The sequence below is a fragment of the Canis lupus genome, chromosome 26 (assembly GCF_003254725.2).
Source record: "Canis lupus dingo isolate Sandy chromosome 26, ASM325472v2, whole genome shotgun sequence".
Classification (NCBI taxonomy): Eukaryota; Metazoa; Chordata; class Mammalia; order Carnivora; family Canidae; genus Canis; species Canis lupus.
In genome coordinates this window covers 30097042-30120071 of record NC_064268.1, presented here as the reverse complement: position 1 = coordinate 30120071, position 23030 = coordinate 30097042, and the positions used below count along the sequence as shown (strand labels likewise).

At 45.6% G+C, this 23030-nt stretch overlaps 1 protein-coding gene across 4 annotated transcripts in view; it reads right to left on the bottom strand.

Annotated features, from left to right (window-relative positions):
- Nucleotides 1-23030, bottom strand: part of UBE2L3 (ubiquitin conjugating enzyme E2 L3) — a 72396-nt gene that overhangs the window by 35829 nt on the left and 13537 nt on the right. For 3 of the 4 annotated variants that reach the window (XM_049101902.1, XM_025474927.3, XM_049101903.1), the window contains one exon: nt 9743-9838. The exons of the other annotated variant lie outside the window; for it this stretch is intronic. In XM_049101902.1, the coding sequence (XP_048957859.1) occupies nt 9743-9838 (96 nt within the window). The remainder of the gene's footprint in view (nt 1-9742; nt 9839-23030) is intronic. 4 annotated transcript variants of the gene reach the window in all.

Here is a 23030-nt window from a genome sequence, read left to right as displayed (position 1 = left end):
AACAATCTTGAAAAAGAAGATCAAAGGGGAACCTGACTGGCTCAGTTGGTAGTGCTTGCAACTTGATCTTCGGCTTGTGAGTTTGAGCCCCACACTGCAGGTATAGTTTACTTTTTAAAAAAAGTGAAGGGCAGCCTGGGTGGCTCAGGGGTTTAGCACTGCCTTTGGCCCAGGGCGTGATCCTGGGTCCTGGGATCAAGTCCCACATCCGGCTCCCTGGATGGAGCCTGCTTCTCCCTTTACCTGTGTCTCTGCTTCTCTCTGTGTGTGTCCCTCATGAATAAATAAACAAAATCTTTAAAAAAATAAAATAAAATAAAACTTATTACAAAGCTACAGTAACCAAAACAGTGTGACTGGCAAAAAGACAGATATATGGACCAATGAAATAGAACTCAGAGCCCAGAAATAACCCCCCACATAGGTACTAAACTGATTTTCGAGAAAGATGCCAAGATCAAGAGCAGTCTCTTAAACAAATGGTCTGGGAAAACTGGATATCCACACACAAAATAACAAAAACGGACCCTTTCCTTTCACCATATACAAAAATTTACTTAAAATAGATCAAGAGGGCAGCCCTGGTGGCTCAGCGGTTTAGCGCTGCCTACCTTCGGCTCAGGGCGTGATCCTGAAGTCCCGTAATTGAGTTCCACATCTGGCTCCCTGCATGGAGCCTGCTTCTCCCTCTGCCTGTGTTTCTGCCTCTCTCTCTCTGTCTCTCATGAATAAATGAATAAATCTTTTTTAAAAAATGCATCAAAGACAAAAATTTAAGAGCTAAACTATAAACATTCTTTCTTCTTAATTTTTACTTATTTATTAATTTCAGAGTGTGGGGAGAGAGAGCACAAGCAGGGGGAGCAGGAGAGGGAGAAGCAGGCTCCCCACTGAGCAGGGAGCCTGATATGGGACTCAATCCCAGAACCCTGGGATCACTATCTGTGCCAAAGGTAGATGCCTAACCAACTGAGCCACCCAGGTATCCCTATAAACATTCTTAGAAGAAAATAAGAGTGGAGGCTGGTTGGAGCGCTGCGTAGAGAATGTAGCTCTTGCTCTCAGGGTTGTGAGCCTGAGCCCCACAATGGATGTAGAGCTTACTTAAAAAGAAAACAAAAACAGGGGAAGACCTGTATGATCTGGATTTGACAATGGTTTCTTAAATATCTTACCAAAAGCACAGGCCACAAAAGAAAAAGGCATAAAATGTACTTCACTAAAATTAAAAACTTTTGTGCATCAAAGAACACTACCCGACTAATGTAACATTGTGTGTCAACAACACATGAATCTTTTTAAAAATTTTTTAAAGATTTACTTATTTATTTATTCAGAGAAAGAGAGAGAGAGAGAGAGAGAGAGAGAGGCAGAGACACAGGCAGAGGGAAAAGCAGGCTCCATGCGGCAGCCTGACATGGGACTCAATCCCGGGTCTCCAGGATCACACTCCGGGCTGCAGGTGGCGCTAAACTGCTGCGCCACCGGGGCTGCTCTGAATTTTTTTTTTAATTAACTACCAAAAACCGTGAAAGTACAGCCCACAGAATGGGACAAAGTATTTGCAAATTATATATCTAATAAGGGCTTAATATCTACAAAATATAGGGAAGCCTGGGTGGCTCAGCGGTTTAGTGCCTGCCTTTGGCCCAGGGCATGGTCTTGGAGTCCCGAGATCGAGTCCCACGTCAGGCTCCCTGCATGGGGCCTGCTTCTCCCTCTGCCTGTGTCTCTGCCTCTCTCTCCTCTCTGTGTCTCTCATGAATAAATAAAATCTTTAAAAATATTTATATAGGGCAGCCCCGGTGGCTCAGCAGTTTAGCGCCGCCTGCAGCCCAGGGTGTGATCCTGGAGACCCTGGATCAAGTTCCACGTCAGGCTCCCTGCATGGGGCCTGCTTCTCCCTCTGCCTGTGTCTCTGCCTCTCTCTCCTCTCTGTGTATTCTCATGAATAAATAAATAAAATCTTTAAATATATATATATATATATATAAATAAGTAAATAAAGGACTCCTACAACTCAAAGACAAGGAGAACACAAACACCCAACTAAAAATGTTTATAGGGACACCTGGGTGGCTCGGCGGTTGAGCGTCTGCCTTTGGCTCAGGGTGTGATCCTAAGTCCTGGGATGGAGTCCCACATCAGGCTCCCTGTATGGAGCCTGCTTCTCTCTCTGCCTGTGTCTCTGCCTGTGTCTCTCATGAATAAATAAATAAAATCTTTAAAAAAAAAAAAAAAAGTTTGGGATCCCTGGGTGGCGCAGTGGTTTGGCGCCTGCCTTTGGCCCAGGGCGCGATCCCGAAGACCCGAGATCGAATCCCACGTCGGGCTCCCTGCATGGAGCCTGCTTCTCCCTCTGCCTGTGTCTCTGCCTCTCTCTCTCTCTGTGTGTGACTATCATAAATAAATAAATAAAAATTAAAAAAAAAAAAAGTTTATAGCCAGGGCACCTGGGTGGCTCAATCGGTTAAGCATCTGCCTTCAGCTCAGGTCATGATCCCAGGGTCCTGGGATCAAGCCCCACATTGGGAGCCCTGTGTCCTTGAGCAGGGAGCCCCCTTCTTTTCCCTCTGTCCCCTCTCACCCCTTGTGTTTTCTCTCTGGCTCTGCGCTCTCTCTCAAAAAAAAAAAAAAAAAGTTTATTGCCACTTATTCATAATTGCCAAAACTTGGAAGCAAACAAGATGCCCTTTAGGTGAACAGTTAAACTGTGGTTTATCCAAACAATGGAACAGTATTCAATGCTAAAAAGAAAGCAGCTACCAAGCCATGAAGCAATATGGAGGAAACTTAAATGTATATTATTATAACTAAAAGAAGCCAATCTGGGGATCCCTGGGTGGCGCAGCGGTTTGGCGCCTGCCTTTGGCCCAGGGCACGATCCTGGAGACCCCGGATCGAATCCCACGTCAGGCTCCCGGTGCATGGAGCCTGCTTCTCCCTCTGCCTATGTCTCTGCCTCTCTCTCTCTCTCTCTATGTGACTATCATAAATAAATAAAATAAAATAAATAAAAAATAAAAAAAAATAAAAGAAGCCAATCTGAAAAAAAATAAAAAAAACCCTACATACTGTATGATTCCAACTAAATGACATTCTAGAAAAAGCCAACCTATGAAGACAGGAAAAAGGTTAGTGGTTGCTGGGGGCAGGTAAGGGGTTGGGGGTTGGGGGGGTGGATTGCAAAAGTAGAATACAGAGGATCTCAGGGCAGTGGAAATACTCTATATGATATTATGATAATGGATACGTGCCGTTATACATTTTTCCAAACTCACAGAATATATGCTACCAAGGATTAACCCTAATGGGTTTAGTGATTATGATGTGTCAATGCAGGTCCATCAATTGTAAAAAATACACCACTCTGGTAGGGAATGTCCATAATGGGGGAAGTTAGAGATGTGTGGGGCTAGGGAGTATGTAAGAAATCTCTATCCCTTTCTCTTAATGTTACTGTGAACCTAAAACTGCTCTAAAGAACTTAAGTCTTGGTGCACCTGAGTGGCTCAGTTAAGTGTCTGACTCTTGATCTCAACTCAGGTCTTGATCTCAGGGTTAAGCCCCTGTTGGGCTCCACACTGAGCTTGAAATGAAAAGGAAAGGAAAAGGGAAAAAGGAAAAAGGAAGAAGGAAAAAGGAAAGGAAAGGAAAGGAAAGGAAAGGAAAGGAAAGGAAAGGAAAGGAAAGGAAAGGAAAGGAAAGGAAAGGAAAGGAAAGGAGGCCTTGCTTGAATTAACATTTCCTCAGAGACAATATACAAATGGCCAGGAACTCAGGCAGCCCTGGTGGCACAGCGGTTTAGCGCCGCCTGCAGCCCGGGGTGTGATCCTGGAGACCCACGTCGGGCTTCCTGCGTGGAGCCTGCTTCTCCCTCTGCCTGTGTTTCTGCCTCTCTCTCTCTCTGAATAAATAAATCTTAACAAAAAAAAAAAAAAAAAAAATGGCCAGGGACTCAAGCAGGCATTTGTATGCCAATGTTCACAATAGCCAGAAGGTGAAAACCACCCTACTTTCCATCAAGAGATGAGTAGATAAACAAAAATAAAAACAAAATGGAACACTGTTCATCCATTAAAAGGAATTATGTTCTGGTTTGTGGTACCATATAGATGATAACCCTAAAAAAATTATGCTAAGTGAAATAAGCCAGATCAAAAAGACAAATATTATATGATTTATATGAAATATCTACAATAGGTAAATTCATAAAGACAGTAGATTAGAGGTTCCCAAGGGTTGAGAGGTTTGGGGTAGTAGGGTGTTACTGAATGGATACACAGGTTCTGTTTGAGTGATGAAAAAATTTGGAAATAAGACAGTGGTGGTTGTTCAACATTTTGAACATAATTAAGGTCACTGATGGGGATCCCTGGGTGGCGCAGTAGTTTGGCGCCTGCCTTTGGCCCAGGGCGTGATCCTGGAGACCCGGGATCGAATCCCACGTCGGGCTCCCGGTGCATGGAGCCTGCTTCTCCCTCTGCCTGTGTCTCTGCCTCTCTCTCTCTCTCTCTCTGTGACTATCATAAATAAATAAAGAAAAAAAATATTTAAAAAAAAATTAAGGTCACTGAATTGTAGGCTTACAAATGGCAAATTTTATGTTAAGTGTATTTTACAATAAAAATTAATGAAGCAAAACAATTTTTAAATTTTAAGAGAAACTTTCAAGTTAACAATTCTTGAATAAACAAAAAAAGAAAGAAAACAGCTGAAAAATATTTTTCCCAAACACAAAGGACTAATATACAGAATTCCTACAATTCAACAAAGAAGCATACTTAAACTATGATTGATATTGCGGAAATATAAACAGTCAATAAATTTTAGAAAGCCTTCAACTAAAATAACATTAAAAATGCACATTACTATGTTTGTGCAGGCCCAAAATTCATACATTGAAAACTTAATGCCCAGAGTATTAGTGTTATGAGGTAGGATCTTTGGGAAGTGACTAGATCATTAGGGAAGAGCCCTCGTGAATGAGATTAGTGCCTTGTAACAGGCCCCAGAGAGCTAGCTTGCTCCTTCTGCTGTATCAGGATACAGGGGAAGACTGTGACCAAGAACAAGGCCATCCCCAGAACTGGCACTCTGATCTTCAACTTCCAGCCTCCAGAACAGCGAGAAATAAATTTCTGTTGCTATAAACTAACCAGTATCTGGTATTTTGTTATTAACAGCCTGAATGGATGAATGGGACTAAATCCAATTGAGTACTTTTGCACCTATCACACTGGAAACAATGACTTCTTTCTGTATGCTGGTTTCATGGGCTCTTTGCTACATACTCCCAAATAATTTTGTGGAGCCCCACAAAGGCTTTTAATAATAAAAGCGAGCCTAAGAACTTCACACACATGCACTTACTGAACTTTTACAACAACCAGAGAGATGAGTACTCCTTTTATATGTGAGGATACCGAGACAAGCTGCTTAATGTGCCCGAGATCTCAAACCAGTTGAAGAAAGGCCACGGTTCTCTCACCCTGGGGCAAACGTACCCCCACAGCCTGGATGCTGAAATACTGCCATTCAGAACCCCCTTTAATAACACCCAGCTGCTTCTATGACTGACAAGGACATATGCAGGGATGGTGCCGACAGTGCCCATAAGAGTATAAGCTGGCACAACTGTCATCCTCCTGATCAGACTACTGTAGCTCAAGATCAAACCTAAAATAGGGGCACCTGGTTGGCTCAGTCATCAGAGTGTGTGACTCTTGATCTCAGGGTTGAGAGTTCAAGCCCCATGTTGAATATGGAGATACTTTAAAAAAATAAATAGAATCTTGGGATGCCCGAGTGGCTCAGGGGTTGAACGTCTGCCTTTGGCTCAGGGCATGATCCTGGTCCTGGGATCAAGTCACACATCAGCCTCCCAGCCTGCTTCTCCCTCTGCTTGTGTCTCTGCCTCTCTCTGTGTGTCTTTCATGCATAAATAAATAAAATCTTTAAAACTAAATAAATTCTTTTTTTTTTAATTTTTTTATTTATTTATGATAATCACAGAGAGAGAGAGAGAGAGAAAGGCAGAGACATAGGCAGAGGGAGAAGCAGGCTCCATGCACCGGGAGCCCGACGTGGGACTCGATCCCGGGTCTCCAGGATCGCGCCCTGGGCCAAAGGCAGGCACCAAACCGCTGCGCCACCCAGGGATCCCAAAACTAAGTAAATTCTTAAAAAAAAATCAAACCTAAAATAAACAAAGAGGTACACTAATACACTAAGATTTTCACATTCAGATGTTCATGGATAAATTATTTAAAAATGGAAAAACAACAATCCAAATGGCCAAACTTAAAGGAATGACTGAATAAATGATAGCACAAATATTATGGGATACTGTACAGTTATCAAAAATCACATTCATAAAGTTTCAAGACAATGACTAAATGATGAAAGCATGTGATAATTACGAAGGTATCATATGGTCCATTAAAAATTGCATGTAAAAAGGCTGGGAGGAATATGCTAACGGTTAAGAGCAAACATGAACATGTTCATTGGGTGAGAAATTTGAGAAGGCTCACCACCATCCTCTAGTTCCTGAAGGGCAGGTGCCCAAAAACATACTGATTTTCTTCATGATAGGATTATGAGATCATTTTCTCCCATAACTATCACCTCTGAATTTTGAATGAAAAAAATTATATAAAAATGTTTAAAGGCGGGCAGCCTGGGTGGCTCAGCGGTTTAGCGCCACCTTCAGTCCAGGGTGTGATCCCGGAGACCCGGAATCCCTGCATGGAGTCTGCTTCTCCCTCTGCCTGTGTCTCTATGAATAAATAAATAAATAAATCTTTAAAAAAAAAATGTTTAAAGGAATAAGCCTGAAGTGCAATGGTAACAATGAAATGTCTCAAGGAAGCACCCCATTGGTTCACTCCCATCTTCCATCTCTGAAGAGTCTGGGTCTGCTCCTTCTCTGACCTACATACAATGAGGTCGTATTTACTAAGCTGCTCCCTGAGGACCAGTACCAGGTGCTCAAGGCATGCTTCTGGACTACTATGCCTTTATCAGCATGGGCCTGCTTTCATTCCAGCTGGGTGGACCCCAGGTGAGTCTGAGGAGGAGAGTGCCCACACTGACTCAGCCCCTATGGTGCAGGAAGATCTCAGCTCCAGGTGTGGGGTACTAGTGAGGACCATGGAAGGGTCAGTTGCCAAAAGCACTGTCACTGCTTCCTTGAAATGCTTCTCATAGCAAGCCAGGGGCCCTGGGCAGTCACTGTAGTAAGGACACAAGAGAAATAGGAAGAGGCAGTGGAATGGGGAGAGAGCGGCTGTGGCCTACTGTCTCTGGGCCCAGCTTCCCCTAAATGGAAGGTTTGGCTTTGGTCTGGACACTCCCCACCCAGAGCCTTGACTGAAGTACATTGCATTCTATCAGCTGGTCTCCACCTTGAACTTATAAAACCACAGACCATTCTACGGGTTCCACCAATGTGACAGAGGGAGGCCTTGGGGATGTTCTGGGCAAAGCCTGATGACAGCTACCTAGCCTTGGAGCTGGCCTGCATTCTCATGCCTCTGAGAACATGGGATAGATTGCCCAAGCCTGACTGCTCAAAACTGTTCCATTCATTCTCATCATTTTTCAAAAGATCCATGGAATAAGTCTTTACTTCTTTTATCAGTAGTATACAAAACCTCAATTAGAAAAGGGACAGGCGGGCAGCCCGGGTGGCTCAGCGGTTTGGCGCTGCCTTTAGTCCAGGGTGTGATCTTGGACACCCGGGATCGAGTCTCACGTCGGGCTCCCTGCATGGAGCCTGCTTCTCCCTGCCTCTCTATCTCTGTCTCTGTGTCTCTCATGAATAAATAAATAAAATCTTTAAAAAAAGAAAAAAAGAAAGAAAGAAAAGGGACAGGGCCAGATGGTACTGGCCAACCTTCCACTTAGCACCTAACAATTCAGTAGGCAAGGCCTGGGGTCACCAGCTGAACCTTCCCAGTCAGGGCTCCCATATCATCTACACACTGTACCCTGAGCCCTACCATCTCCAAGCCTGGAGGAATCTCAATAACTCATCCTCAAAACCAGACTGGATACTCCCAGATTTAAAATTTTTCAATGTGTACTGAAATACTACAAAAGTGTATCTTTCTGGGGATCCCTGAGTGGCTCAGCGGTTTAGCGCCTGCCTTTGGCCCAGGGTGCGATTCTGGAGTCCCAGGATCGAGTCCCGCATCGGGCTCCCGGCATGGAGCCTGCTTCTCCCTCCTCCTGTGTCTCTGCCTCTCTCTCTCTCTATGCCTATCATAGATGAATAAATAAATCTTAAAAAAAAAAAGTGTATCTTTCCTTCATTATCCAAGTGATCATGAAAATAAATCATGAATCCAGTATCTGCTATTCAAGTTGCAAGGACTTTTAAAAAAAAGGCACGACCTATAACCAGCATTAAGAAGAAAGCATCTACAGTAAGCACGTTCCGTATTCTGCTTTGGCAAAGTAGCCAATCTGCCCTTAAGGAAAGATTCTGCACAATAATATAGAGTATGGACAGGCTGAGGTTCAGAGGGAAAGTGGGGATGAAAAGAGGAGGCAGTGAGTACAGAAGAACAGGGAGGAAGGGAGCACTCATGGAGAAGTCCCAGTTGTGAACCAAGGAGACTAGAAGCACACGGTGTCCAAGTGAGGCCACCGCATGGACACATGGTATGGCTCTGTGGGAAAGGGCAGGAAGAGAAACAGGGACAGGACTCCTTCACTTATAGCAATCATCTAGTAATCTAGGATGCTGGCAGCAGCAGAGGCCCCAAGAAACAGCGTGAGAGAAGGGCAGGAAACTAAACAGGGTCCATGCCTAAGAGCTCAGGGGAGTAGCAGCAGACAGGACTGAGTGGCACAAGGTCACAGAACCTGGGGCTGGGACACTGCACAGGGTCCAAAGGCTCAAGAGGCCAGTGGGTTCTAGGGCTGCCAAGTTTGAGGCCTGAGGACAGAGGAGAGACCTGGGGCTCAGTGTGAGGTAGTTCCAGAAGGGTAGAAGAAACTGGGATTGTGAATGAGTTAGTACAGGACGAGGCTCTCAAGGGGTGAGGAGATGAAAGGATGGAGAAAGAGAGACCCTAAATCAAGAGAACAGGAAGGCCACAAGAAGGCCGTTGTAAGAGTAAGCCTGGGCCCATCTGAAGGTAGAAGTCTGTGAGGCAGAGGGAGCAGGAGCTGTGGGTGTCACAGAGTAGAGGCAGAAGCCCCAAACAAGACACTGGGTAAGGGCACCAGGTGGGCCATTAGGTAAAGGGACTGGAAACCAACAGAAAGCATACAGTGGAGGCTACCAGGAATGAAGCCCCGGAATGCATGTGTCCAGAGGGTTAGACACACAGATGCAAAACCAGGCAGGGAAGCAAAGAAAAGATCTAGATGGGAATGGCCACCATCTCCCAAGAGGTCAGAGAAGGCAGCCCCGTCTGGACAAACAGGGCCAGGCACAGAGAAGTCGGGGAAGACAGGAACACAAACATACACTCCTTTCCTGAGGCAATAACCACAGATGTGGAAAGCTCGGGCACCCCAGAATGTCACAAAACCAGTGCAAAGACGGGATTCTACTCAGGCACCCGAGGCTAAGGTCCCTGCCTTATTATATCCTAGAGTAACAGCCCACTTCGGTGCGTCTGTTGATTTCTTACCTAACAGACTACTTGGGAGTGGAGAGGTAAGCCCAACACACATATCACCTTGAAGAATAATCTGGTAAGAAGTGGAAGTGTTCAATACTCACAGGAACAATAAGCCCTTGCCAAGTCAATAAATTAGCTTCATCAACCTGGATGTTACGGAAGTTTTTCATTCCACATTTGCGGATTTCTTCAAGCTCCTGTTGATTAACAAAGCATAAAGGGGTGTCAAACAGGGGAAAGCACCACACATTAAGATCCCTCCTGACTCCCTCAAATTAAAGCGAGTGCCAACACCACCGATGACCAAATTTCAGAGTGTGGACCAAACCACACCCAGTCCAGTAAAGAGGCCTGGAGCCACAGTGGTCCCTTCAACCCGTGCCCCAGACCGAGATAAGCCCCCACCTTGGTGACCCCTCAGAGCTCAGCGGAACAAACAACTGCCTTCTGCAGGCACATCACCTCCTCTTTGGGCTAATCACCAGACCTCTCTTTATACACCCTCAGGCCCCTGCACAGGGCAGCCATGCAGCAGGGGCACAAGAAAGGTACTATAGATTTGACTTCTCCCAACCAAGGTTTATTAAGCTGTGGGCCAGATGCTGAGGATATGAAGATAAAACTGGGGACTAGGAGCAAACACGTACGCACCACATTTTCTACCCAGGACTGTAAGCTTGATTTCAGAGCTCTGCCTCAGCAAGGACACTCAGTGAAGAGAACAACTCTCCAGTCTGGGATGGGTTGGGGGACAGGAGCCTTTCACTGGGCCTCCACTTCCTCGGCTTCAAAACAGGGGCAGTAAGACCCAGAGTTGAACAAAGCAAAGGGGAAACTCTATTGTGCACAACAGAATCCTTTGCAAATGAAGGGTTACTATATAAACAGTCCATGTGGCAAATGTCATTTTGTCCAGAAAGCATTACCACTGTGTCTTAACTACGTCAGAGCCCTGCCTGAGAGGTCTTTAGTCTATAATCAACGGTCACTGGTTTTCCAATTGTGCATCACTGCTTCTCCAACAACTCAAGTCAACACCTGACAGGCATGATGACCCAAGACCCAATGTGTGCTGGCCTGCTCACATTCCCAATATTCTTCCATTCTCAGATACCTGCAGTGACACAATCCCTCTAATGTCCCAACCTGTTCTCTTGTCTTGGTACAAAAGCTTCCTCCACATCTCTTGGGTACCTTTTTCTGCATCACCAGAACACCACTCAGCTGAGCAGGGAGGACAGCTTCCTCAATGGCCCTGGCTTCCTCCTTGTTGGTCCAGCCTACGAACCCTTTTGCAACTGAGAAGCCCCTCTTTGTGTGGTGCTGTGGCTCACAATGGCACAGAGGCTCTAAACCAGCCTCTACTTCGAGCCCAAAAGATCCTTTGTACCCCCACATTCCCATTGCATAGGCAAGGGCCAAGTTTACAAGGCCCCCTGGGGGAACAATTCCAGAGGAAGTAGGAGGTGAGCCGGTGTTACAGGTTCTAAGTTGGAGGATGTGTGGTGTGCCTGGCATGGAGTGGGCTGAGAAGGACAGTGTATCAAATGAACATGCAAAACAAGCCATTGGGACATGCTGGTGCTTCATGGCAGGCGACACCCCCGACCGAGTTTCTTCCCACAGGGTGCTGCTGCTTGTCAACCCTAGCTGCCCACCACAACCATCTGGGCTTAGGCCCCGGCCCTGGAAATTCTGGTCCAGCAACTGTGGGGTAGTCTGAAATGGGAATTTTTAACAAGCTACACAGTGACAGGAGAGAGCCACTGCCACTGAGAGATGAGCTCCACTTCTAAGTAACACTCAGCTTCCATAAAGAAGCTAGTTGCAACGCTTGCGGTCCCTGGAGTGGGGAAGGGGTGGTCTGGTCCCTCTTCCTGAGGCTGCAGAAGGAACAGCATGGAAACTGAGAGACTACTCAACCTGCCAACTGCCATCTGGTCCTCCTGCTAATGCCCAGGACTCACCAGAAACTCTCTCCTGGGGACAATGAAGCCTTTAGGATGAGAATAAATAAATCTCATTCTACCACTCTGCCCCACTCCCCAAACAGCATACAAGTTCCATGTGGGCAAGCTCAAGGGCAGGGATCTAAAAGCCCCCAGAGCTCATGGGCATGCTCAAATACTTGCTTAATTGTCAGGATAGTGAAGGGACGGGAGGCAGGGGACTGGGGAGGGAAAAAAAAGGGCTCTGGGATAGGAAAGGCTCTCCATGTATTTGATTTTCTGGTCCCTGCTGTAAGATACTAGTGTTAAGATTCCTGGCTAGAGACAGAAGATATGATGTCACTTAAGAGCTGAACCTACCAAGCTATCAGAAATATTTTATTTTATTTTATTTTATTTATGATAGTCACACAGAGAAAGAGAGAGGCAGAGACACAGGCAGAGGGAGAAGCAGGCTCCATGCACCGGGAGCCCAACATGGGATTCGATCCCGGGTCTCCAGGATCGCGCCCTGGGCCAAAGGCAGGCGCTAAACCGCTGCGCCACCCAGGGATCCCCTATTTTATTTTTTAAAGATTTTATTTATTCATTCATGAGAGACACAGAGAGAGGGGCAGACACACAGGCAGAGGGAGAAGCAGGCTCCATGCAGGGAGCCCAATGTGGGACTCAATCCTGGGGCTCCACGATCACACCCCAGGCCAAAGGCAGGTGCTAAACCGCTGAGCCACCCAGGCATCCCCCTATCAGAAATATTTTAAACCAAATATGGACAGGGAAACAATTCCAGATAGAACTTTGAAATTAGACAACCAATGAGATTATATTCAATTTTCATGGGAGGAAATGAATTTTAAAATAATCTGTACATATACTATATGGCTTCAGAAATCCACATACTAATGATAGAAAGTATTAGGAATAAACACAAGAATGTAAATTTCAAAAGAGTTGCAAAAATATGGCAAGATGAGACTCAACTGTAAGATGACAGTGAAAACCTGCATCTTGCTCAAGAAAAAGGAAGGAGTGGGCACTGTGGGCAGAGGTGCAGAGAGGGCACCTACTGGTACTCTGATATCAAGAGATAGATACATGAACACTGGGGCCCCTGACTGGCTCGGTTGGTAGAAAACACAACCCAATCTCGGGCTCATGAATTCAAGCCCCACACTGGGCATGGAGACTTATGAGAGAAAGAGAGAGGTACATGCACAGAGATAAAAGCCAGACTGTGGGAGAGAATGCCATCCCTCCTGACACCTACCAGAGAAGAAGTGTGACGCTAATGTTGGCAGAACTGGGAGCCTCAAGGACTCCAAAGTTCGGTTATCAATTGCTAGTCATCAGATAAACTCTCAACTTACCTTGCCATCAAGTTAAACTCACCAAAGAGCGGAAGAGGCAAACTCCTTTGCATAATCCTAACCAACAAGGAAGAAGTGATTATAAGGCAGAAGTGAGAGAAACCAAGATAAACAAACAAGCAAGCAAACCCTATAATCTCCAGGGAATGTTGGGCAGCCCTAGGAGAGCATTTCTCAACAGGGTGGCTCCGGTATTCAGGCAGGACTCTGCACTTGAGCATCCTGAGCCCTGCCCAATACATGCCAAGCATTGTGACACCACCCCACCCTGATTTCCCAACATCCTCTAGAGCCCCAGCTCCCAAGAACCACTGGCACCATAAGGGGCTAGGACACTAAAAGTCCTGCATTGCACAAGCAGGTCCTCCAGTCAAGAACTCTTTGGCCTAAAATGCCAATCACACTTCCTTCCACCAAGGAGAGCCTGAAGAAGATGAATTCAGGGGATTCCTGGGTGGCTCAGCGGTTTAGTGCCTGCCTTTGGCCCGGAGCGTGATCCTGGAGTCCCGGGATTGAGTCCCGCATTGGGCTCTCTGCATGGAGCCTGCTTCTCCCTCTGCCGGTCTCTGCCTCTCTCTCTCTCTCTCTCTCTCTCTATCATGAATAAATAAAATCTTAAAAAAAAAAAAAAAAGATGAATTCAAGTCATTCAGAGAAAAGACAGATTCATATGAAGGTCTGAGACTGGAAAAGGCAAGATGACTCAAGAGGCTTGACAAATCTTCAAGCAAAAGTGCACCCCTATAACAGAATGATGCTGAGAAGAACTGCGGATGGAATTTAAAGAAACCAATGTAGAGAATCCTTGGATGGCTCGGTGGTTTAGTCCCTGCCTTCGGGCCAGGGCATGGTCCTGGAGTCCTAGGATCAAGTCCCACATCAGGCTCCTTGCATGGAGCCTGCTTCTCTCTCTGCCTATGTCTCTGCATCTCTCTCTCTCTCTCTCATGAATAGATAAAATCTTTAAAAAATAAAAATAAACCAATGTAAATTCAGAGTTCAAATTCAAAAGGATATTATTAAAAATGATGGTAAAAGAGGGACCTGACAAAAGAAAACTGTGAGAGTGGACCAGCTCTAGAACACAGGAAGACCACAGCCAAGAACGACAGGAGCTTACAAAATATGCCCACAAAGGTTTGTTTCAGTTCTGCTCAGAGCAAGAAGCTGTCCTGGGTCAGCTGCTCCAGGCTGATGGCGCCATACTGACAAATCAAAAGAAGAGCATGAGGGAAAGCAGAAGGAGCCAACTAGCTCATTCCTTCTCCCGGCAGGGGGGTAGCAGGCTTCCCAGCCAGGGTAAGCAGTGAGGGAGAAAGACAGCAATGCTTCTCAAAATGAGGTCTGTTTCTGAGCCCAGAGGTGGATCTCAGTATATTGATGGAACCCAAAAGAGCATGGGTGTGCTGCCCAGCTCTTCAAAAGGGGAAAGCCCAGGGATCCATGGGTGCCAGGGCGTGATCCTGGAGTCCCAGGATGGAGTCCCCACATTGGGCTCCCTGCAAGAGCCTGCTTCTCCCTCTGCCTGTGTATCTGTCTCTCTGTGTCTCTCATAAATAAATAAATAATTAAAATTGTTTAAAAAGGGGGGGAGGGGAGCCCACTGCCTAGGCTCCAGCCTAGAGAGCCTGATGACCATGCCAGGCAAGAGTGTGGCAAGTTCCAGAAACAGATTGCTGCCCAATAACAGGAGACAGCCATGACCCCAACAGGAGTGGATTGCTCCACATCCTGCATGGAAGCCTTACCTCATCCCTGAGAGAACAGGAGACAGCTATATACAGTGAGCTCTCTGTTACACAACACCAGTGTATACATCCGAGGTTGGGCAAAGTATTTAATAAAATCTTTTTTTCTTCTTTGAAAAAAAGAAAGGCAACCGTTCAAAATCTCCCAGACAAGCCTCACACAGGGCCTAAGAACCCTTCAGGAGCCCGTGATTAAGTAGCCTGTGGCCACGGTCCTCTTTAAGAAATCCAGATAGATATACAAAGGAAAAATCAGTTGTGGAAGCTAGGGCTGCTTCAGATGTCAAATCAACACTATGGACAAGTCTCAAGGTAGGGGGTGCTTATATAATTTAAAAAAGCATATTTGATAGCACCCTATAATTTTACATTTGTTGAATGGAAAAAAGCACACTGTACCCCTATAAAGGAAACACAGAAAGTAAAGCTGAGCACCATCTTCTTGGCTCCTGAGAGGAGATTAGAAGAGCAAAGAAGCACTACTCTAGGAACATGGCGGTCAGAGCAAGGGAGACCCAGCAGGCAATAGCAGAGGGCAGTCAGTTCACGGAAGAGACGAACAGAGGAGGTCAGACAGGCCTTGAAGGATGGGGAAAAGCCAAACCAGTGCAGAGAAGAGAGAAGAGAACAGGTGTGCTCGCATGTAAGAAACGTATGCAGAGCCGTGGAAGGAAGAAATCACCAGGTGTTTTTGGGAAGCAGCTGGGAGCCAAATTTGGCTGGAGTGTTAACTAATGTTGGAGGACTCTCAGAGAGTACACCCGAAGGCCCCAGGGGAGTTATTCAACACTCATGTAGAGAGAGGTGGGGCAGAGAGGGAGGGTTGAGGGAGAAAGCCTATCTCATGCCTAGGCCTCATTCTAGACCTGCAGAATCAGAATCTCTAGAGTAAGGCTTAGGCACCTGTGCCAGGGGATCCCCACCCCAGTGACAGTGAGGTGCACCCCTGCTTAAGAACCACTATGCTCATCCAATCCAGTCTTTTAGAAAGGAAGATACTGAGGCCCTGATTAATTCAGTGTCATTTCCATGACTAGAAATAAGCTCCTTAAAAGAGCTAACACCTCCCACTGTGCCAGGCACACAGAAGCAAGTAAGGAATCCTTTTTACTGCAACAAGTCTGTGGTAACAGAAACCTGGAAATCGTTCTGAACTTTTTTAAAAAAATGAATGCTTACTATGACTCATTGTTTTATTTTACTGTTCTCTGCTCTGAAGATTCCTATAGACAAACAATCACTATATTGCAATCCCCAATCATTCTCTTCAACACTACTTTTATATATTATACAGAGAAACAATGTTCTGATTTGACAAGTGGTTGCTTCAACAGCTGTCAAACTGTCAGTTTGAAAGCTAGAAACTAGAAAGAGCAGAGGCCTCTTGAGCCAAACAGGCATGGGCTTAAACCCAGGCCCCACCCTTCATACTACCCGAAGCTCCAAGTCTACTGTCTTACCTGAAAAATAGGAAACCAACTTCACAGGGCTCTACTGAGAATTACGAGAAACTTTATACAGTGCTTAACACTTAGCACCCCTCGTAGATATTCAATAAATGTTAGTTTCGGGATCCCTGGGTGGCGCAGCGGTTTGACGCCGGCCTTTGGCCCAGGGCGCGATCCTGGAGACCCGGGATCGAATCCCCACATCGGGCTCCCGGTGCATGGAGCCTGCTTCTCCCTCTGCCTGTGTCTCTGCCTCTCTCTCTCTCTCTGTGACTATCATAAAATAAAAATAAATTAAAAAAAAAAATAAATAAATGTTAGTTTCATTCCCTTCCGTAATTGTATCACCATAGTTCTTAAAATCCAAGACAGTGTCAAGGCACCAACATATATTCCCTACTCTACATAACAGGGAATAGCCACGATATGGCGTTCACAGCCTATGAACAGAACTCACAAGGCCTTAAATTAGAAATGAATATAGGGGTGCTTGGGTGGCTCAGTCAGTTAAGCATGTGCCTTCAGCTTAGGTCATGGTCTCAGAGTCCTGGGATTGAGCTCCAGCACCAGGCTCCCTGCTCAGCAGGGAGTCTGCTTCTCCCTCTCCCACTTGTGTGCTCGCTCACTCTATCCTCAAATAAATAAATAATCTTAAAAAAAAAAAAAAAAAAAGCTTGTCATGTTTAAAAAAAAGAAATGAATGTTTATAGTTTTTGGCACAAAGCTTTTCCAGAAATGACCTGATCAACTATATCTCAATGAAAGAAACAAAGAAAGAAAGACAAACATAAGGCAGAGGAGTTGCTAAGAATACATCACCACCACACTCCCCTTTGGAGGGCAAGGATTAGTGTCATCACCTTCAAAATCCCATAAAAAAAAAAAAAAAAACAGAAATGGAAAAACAAAACAAAAAACACACAAAAATGGAGAGATGCTAGGGAAGAGGTGGTCCTCTAGGAAAGAGCCAGTTATTTCTGGAGGCAATCTCCAGAAATGAAGATGCTAGGGAAGGCACGTACCTTTGATGCATGAGATATGCACCCAAAGTAGCCCTGTGAAAAGCAAGAGCAAGACCCTGAGAGAAGCGTCAGAGGTGGTTGGTTACAACAACACTCTGCAGTTTTTAAAATCAACAGCACATAGAATAGGATTGAAGCTCAAGACACCCTTGGAGACAGGCAGGTCAGGCATACTGGCTTCACCTTACAACTGGTAAAACTGAAATTCAGAAAGGCCCAAGTCACCTTCTACAGGGTATGGCCAGAGACAGAAGGAAAATCTCTCTCAGCCACACAAACCAGCAGGTGAGCATGGGAAGACTTCCCCTAGAAACAGGCGGCACAGGGGCTCCTATTTCCTGAGCAGGACCTTGGGAAGGCTTAGCTTGCTGTGGAATAGCACTTCCCCAGATTCATACTGACAAAAGCATGAGCATATGCAGCATTTGCCCTAGCCGTTCACAGCCAGTCATTAACTGTTTATGTTGTGCAAGGAATGTTTCTAGGCTCTTCTTTGTCCAGGCAAAATGAAACCTAGCAGATGAAGCTAGATGTCTATGGGAAAGTTACACAAACCTGCCTTAAATCTAAATACAGTATGACTCTCAAGTACCAGCTACACAATTTGTAGGCCATCAATCATTTGAAAAAGCTACTTCCTACTTTTTTGTGTGACGGGAGCCAAGTAACTAATTTTGACAGAAATGCACGGTTTTGTTTTTTTTTAAGATTTTATTAAAAAATAATAAAAAAATTTAAAAAAAGATTTTATTTATTTATTCATGAGAGACACAGAGAGAGGGAGGCAGAGACATAGGCAGAAGGAGAAGCAGGCTCCATGCGGGAAGCCCAATGTAGGACTCAATCCCGGGACTCCAGGATCACACCCTGAGCCAAAGGCAGACACTCAACCTCTACGCCACCCAGGCATCCCAGAAATGTGCTTTTCCATGCTTGCACAAACAACCAGTGGCAATGACACCAAATCATGACTTTAATATGATTCAAAATGCTATACATCGAAACATAAGGTTTCAGAGCACCCCAAACATGGTTCCCTTATTTCAATTAATACTTAGCAAAGGGGGCAGAACCCACAATAACACATCACCCCTTCCATGGGTCATCAGTATACCATCTTACCCTTAGTTATTATCACAACTAATACACTTAACTACTATTATAACTCTACAAAGTAGTTTCATTACCCCATTACAGAATCAGGACACTGAGGCTCAAGGTGACAACACAAAGTCCGTAGCAGAGGTTACAATCTGAACACCAGTCCCTGTTATTCGACCACAGCACATTGCTCCAGGGTGGTGAGCACTTGTCAAGAGGTCATCTAAGAGGATAAGGCTGAAGAGGATTCAGAACAGCCTTATAGAAAGGCATTGCCCACACACCTTTGGGCAGGTGTGGCCCGGACCCCAGCCAAGTGGGCTCTCATGCCAGCTCCACACACAGTCAGCTTCTGGATGTGGGCCTTGCCCCTGGAATATGTTTCTGTCCCCATCAGAAGAGGGTTGTGTCTGGCATTCTTGACCTACATCACATACTCCAGGGTCCAGCGCCCCAGCATGAGTGACTGGAATGTGATTCCCATGTGTAAAACATGTGGCAGGTCTCCTTCTGTAAGCTTAGCTTTCCTGTGCTGAGTTTTCTTAACAAGAGGTACACTGGTGTGAAGGAGATATTTTACAAACCATGTCAGAAAGGACTCAGGCTGTTCAACTTCTGAGCTGTACCCACTCTCCATTCCTGTGATAGAATCAGGCAGCACTCCTTCTCAGAAAGCCAGCACCACCATGAGCACTGGATTGGACATTACTGATTGCTTTGCTTGCACACGTGCCTGCTGGGCCAGGGGCTGTCAAAACAGTATTTCACTCCTCTGTTTAACTATGCTGGTAAAGAACTGGGGGAAAAAATCTGACAAGATCATGAAGTACAGAAAACTATAATCAACACAGACCTGGAAATGTTAAAAACTGAACAAAACCCAAACCACCACCTAACCTGAAATGAATTCTCCTCCTCTCTACTGTGTCCTTCCTTAAAAAGCCAAAAGCGGCCTGTGAAGAGCAGGAGAGAGACCCTGAGAGCAGGGGGGCCGGGGCAGTGAGTGTGGCTGGCTCTACTGTAAGCCTGTGGGAGGTGCCCCCCAAGCCTCAGCCTCCCGTCTGTCAGGGGGCGGCTCCTCACAGCTCCGGAATTCTAAAGAGACTGTGGCAAGGGCCAAGAGGAAAAACGGAATCGCCACCCGAAGTAACCTTTCTTAACTTTGTGCTTCTGGGCTGAAAAAGAAGACAAAAAGCAATAGTATTATTTCTGGGGTTGTAACTACTTCCAGAGTTTCCTTCAGGGCAGCTCAGTGGACTGAGCATACAACTCTTGGTTTCCACTCAGGTCATGATCTCAGGGTTGTGGGATCGGCCCAGTGTTGGGCTCTACACTCAGGGCCGAGTCTGCCTGGGATTCTCTCCCTTTCTCTCCCTCTCTTGCGCATTTATGTGTGTTCTCTCTTAAATAAAAAAATTAAAAACTCTTAAAAAAAAAAAAAAAAGTTCCCTTCAAATTCCTACCTCCTACTCCCAGCTCAGCACCTTTCAGTGCCTTCTACAGCACCCAGGCCTCATCTTTGGACACAGTGACAGTCACTGCACTGCAAATCCATGCAGGACTGAAAGAGGTAATACAGGGAGAGTCTGAAGACAAATTTTGAATTCAAGAGCTTTTTTTAAAAAAGATTTTATTTATTTATTCATGAGAGACACAGAGAGAGAGGCAGAGACATAGGCAGAGGGAGAAGCAGGCTTCCTGAGGGGAGCCTGACGTGGGACTTGATTCTGGACCCTGGGATCACACCCTGAGTCAAAGGCAGACAATCAACTGCTGAGCCACCCAGGTGTCCCTTCAAGAGCTTTTCAATATTGATGGGAAAAAGTGTATATTTTTAAACAAAGACACATTCACACAACTGTCTTAAGACATTTTTTGCTAACCCTAAAAAACAGGTTATTTCGAGAGGCAGAAGAGTAGGGAGGGAAAGAGAATGGGCTCTACCTATAGTGAGGTCATGTCCAGGAATGTTGCCCCTACCTGACCCAACCCACATTTCAGCACCAGGCCCTCCCCTCCTGCTAGGCTGCTCTCCTCACTGCCCTGGGCCGTGTCTTGTTGACTCCAGATGACAATAATAATCTACACATATCTCACACTGAGAATGTGCTAAACACTCTCCAGAACATGTGATATATGTTAACTTATTTCACCTTCACATACAGATGAAGTATACTAATGCATAGAGTATAACTTGCCCAAGTTCTTCCAACTAAGATGTGGCAGGCCCAGGACATGCAAGTTCCAAAACCCCAGCTCTTAACCAGTATACTGTATTCTCCCTCTAAAAGCTTTGTCCTAAATGAAAGACCCTTTCCTCCTCCCTTTTTATTGGGATGAAGATTAGGTTTATCCATGCCCTTAAGAACAGACAGAGCAAGGCTGGCTACAGGAAGCCTGGAGGTAAAAGCTCTCACATGTGAGCAGCTTGCTGCTTCTCCTGGATCCTGAAGCTAAGGATATGTCTGACCCCCTCAACTGAAAGGCCCAGGCATTTCTTTGCCACCTGTCCTTAAACCAATCAGCGTCACTCTCCGAGACACCCCTTCATGGAGAGACTAGACTTCCAGTAGACAGCCAGAGAACTTAGCCCTGCCAGGGTAGAGGGAGGAAGGAAAGGCTCATAGTTCTGGAGGGCGAGGTGCACTGGATATACCAACCTAGGGTAAAACCAGCCCACTTACCCAGTGCTTCTAGAAAATTCCTCAGGCTTGAGCTAACTAAAACCTAAGAAAGGGACAGCACAAAGTCAGAAGCAGGTAGCCATACTGGGAGGTAGGTAAACTGTCATCAGGGTTCCTCAGGTTATCTCTTGTAGCCACTGCCCACACCCACTTTGAGGGATGAAAGCTACTCAACCTCACTGCCTGCCGGGCCCCTCCTCTCTTCGAAAACCCAAATCCTTGCTTATTCTTCAAGAGCCAGACCAAGTTCCACCTTCTCAATGTCAGAGGATCTTTCCCTCCCCTATACTCCATTATTCAGCTGGCATACATCCAGCATACAGTGGACAGACCAGGATTTCTTTGTTCTAGACATATGCCATCTTTCTCCCTCACTGAGCTCTTGAGTGCAGAGCCAAGAGGAGGTGCCCTGTGAGACGAGTTTTTTTTTTTCTTCTTAGAGATTTTATTTATTTATGAGAGACAGAGAGAGAGAGAGAGAGAGAGAGAGAGAGAGGCAGAGATATAGGCAAAGGGAGAAGCAGGCTCCATGCAGGGGGCCAGTTTGGGACTCGATACCGGGACTCCAGGATCACGCCCTGAGCCGAAGGCGTTGCTCAACTGCTGAGCCACCCAAGCGTCCCCCTGAGCTGAATCTTAAAGGACAAAAAATTACCCTGATGCAGAGAAGAGGCAGGGATGTCCACTAAGAGACCCAGGAGTGCAAAGCATGTTTAGGGGGGAATCCCATGGGCAAGCAGGGAAAGAGAATGATGAGATCAGACCTTGAAGGAACATGCTAAGGAATGTGGGTTTTTAAATACACAGCCCTAAAAAAAACAAAACAAAACAAAAAAAAAACAACAAAACAGTCCTGACCTCCTGATTTTGGTTCCAATCTCTGAGAACAGGGCCTGAGCCCTGAGCATATGCACTTCTCTCTGATGAACTACTGATTAGAAATCATGTGGGACTGAGGATAGACTAGTGAGGAATAAGAGGAAGCCACTGAGGAATCCGATGCAGGTGTCCTACCACAATGGATGGCCTGAACTAAGGGAGCGGTAGTGGGTATGGAGAAAAAACTTGCGGAGACCAGAGATAAAGGCCTCCTTCACCAGTACCTGGCAAGTGGCTAGATGTGGAATGATGGGGCAAGGAGGGCTTCCCCAGGTTCTTCCTTGGGTCACTGAGTAGACTAATGGATCATTAAGGAAGGTAAAACAGGAGAGGCATGGGGCACAGGAAGTGCGTGGACAGCTACAGGTTTATGTGCCATTCAAAGGGAAGCTCTTAAGGTAGTTAAATACAAAGTCTAGGCTCCTGAGAGATATCCTGGGGTTCTCTAAGTTTAATCCCTTAGTATTACAGGAAAGAAAACAGAAAAGTCTTGAACATTTAGTGATACTTTTCTTTCTTTTTTTTTTTTTTAATTTATGATAGTCACAGAGGGGGAGAGAGAGAGAGAGGCAGAGACATAGGCAGAGGGAGAAGCAGGCTCCATGCACCGGGAGCCCGACGTGGGATTCGATCCCGGGTCTCCAGGATCACGCCCTGGGCCAAAGGCAGGCGCTACACCGCTGTGCCACCCAGGGATCCCTAGTGATACTTTTCAATGGAATCAGAATACGTCCAAGTGACTTGGTACAATACAATGCTAATTTGACAAATTCTTGATAGAGTTGTAACAAAATCAGAATAGGCCCAAACACCCTGAAACAAATGTTTTTGTTCTAGTATAGACCTTAAGAAAGGTCACAAATGCTGCAACAACTGAGTACACTCTTTTCCAGGGCCTGTCCCAATTTTCTTTTAATGGAGAAATATTTACAATGAATGTCATTAAGAGAGGCTGAAATAGTCACAACTTACTGGGATTTTACATTTAGGATTTTTAAAAAAATACAATGCTTTTCTGAATTCCCCAAAATTCAGTGGATTCAGGACACTTATATTGGCATAACATCATCTGGAAAACTCCCCTCACCTTCTGACACACACAATACATCTACCAGACATGCTCACTGCTCTATTGTGTTAATCACCCAACTTCAGAGAACATTAACTGGTACTCAAAAGCAAACCAGTTTA